This window comes from Aplysia californica, unplaced genomic scaffold (genome assembly GCF_000002075.1).
Source record: "Aplysia californica isolate F4 #8 unplaced genomic scaffold, AplCal3.0 scaffold01551, whole genome shotgun sequence".
Classification (NCBI taxonomy): Eukaryota; Metazoa; Mollusca; class Gastropoda; order Aplysiida; family Aplysiidae; genus Aplysia; species Aplysia californica.
The window spans coordinates 55,682-56,950 of record NW_004798821.1 but is presented as its reverse complement, the minus strand read 5'-3'; the positions used below and the strand labels follow the sequence as shown (position 1 = coordinate 56,950).

Genomic DNA, 1,269 nt, shown 5'->3' with positions numbered 1-1,269 from the left:
TCTATGTGTCTGTTTGTGTGTCTGTCTGTCGTTCTTCTCTTTCTCTCTCTCTCTCTCTCTCTCTCTCTCTCTCTCTCTCTCTCTCTCTCTCTCTCTCGCTCTCTCTCTCTCTCCACAGGTAATTCCTACGCTGAAAAGACCTGGAATGCAGTAACCTCATTCTGGTCATTAACGTTCACAGACAAATCTGTTATATAATATGTACTCGAGACTTCCTCCTCAGGCATTCTAGCTTTCAGCTCCTCCGACCTTACGTCACTACCCTTCGAAAGAGTCGAAGATAACAAGGTTGTTTTTTTTTTTTTTGTTCCTCATTACAACTTTTACTCCAAAGCTGATCCCCTACCTTCTCTCCTTATTCCGCACAGGTGAAAGTTGACCAGGAGTGGAACCCGCTCCAACAAACGGAACCTGGCGTCTTCGAGGGTCTTGTGGACTTCAGCCAAGGTTACGCTTCCGGTTCAAAGGCCAAGGTCAATGTGAAATTCGCCGGAAACAATTACCAGACTCTGCTGGAGTACTCATTATGATTTGTTTAAACTGGCCTTGCGACTATCAAGGGCGTGGTTTTTTTGTGAGCGTATTTCTTACAGCTATGATTACTGTCTCCATTTTTAAAATAGTTAATTACTAAAGCGTGAAATCAACATACTACTTCGTAAAAAAAGAGTGACTATATTATGTATCGTGCAAACTATGTATGTTGACATTTGCTCAAAAAATCTTAAAACAAAGTTGAGGTCACCAGGTACATACATTTTCGAAATTAGGTTAACTGTTTTTACTGGTTTCTTATTTCTTTTGCTACGTTTGCAGTGTGAAAGAGAATATTCTATAACTTCAAAACACTGAATCTTCATTATTTTATTTAATCTTATTTCCATATTGTTTTCCCCACTGACTGATTTATTTTACAGTGAATTGACAGCTTCCAAATGCCTAGTTCTATATACCTGTGTAAGACTGGATGTGTATGTGTTATGAAGTTGTTGGTTTTGTAAAATGCAATTGAAAGCAAGCGGCGTTGTGGGAAACTGCAGAGATTATTGAAAACCTGAGTCATAATTGAACGTCCGGACAAAAATCATGATGATGCTTTGTTCGTACTTCCAACTATCCTCTTCAGCGATACGCACACACGCAAGCAAGCGTACACACACACACACACACACACACACACACACACACACACACACACACACACACACACAAATGCGCGCACACATAGACACATCAAATATGTGCAAATGAGTAAAAGTACTTGCACTA

The 1,269-nt window shown here is 40.0% G+C and overlaps 1 protein-coding gene across 1 annotated transcript in view; it reads left to right on the top strand.

The window, feature by feature from the left end:
- LOC101849988 overlaps window positions 1-530 on the top strand; it is a 2,890-nt gene extending 2,360 nt beyond the window's left edge. Inside the window, exons 3-4 of the mRNA XM_013090816.2 lie at window positions 224-254; window positions 369-530. Of these exons, the coding sequence (XP_012946270.1) occupies window positions 224-254; window positions 369-530 (193 nt within the window). The remainder of the gene's footprint in view (window positions 1-223; window positions 255-368) is intronic.
- The last annotated feature ends 739 nt before the right edge of the window (window positions 531-1,269 follow it).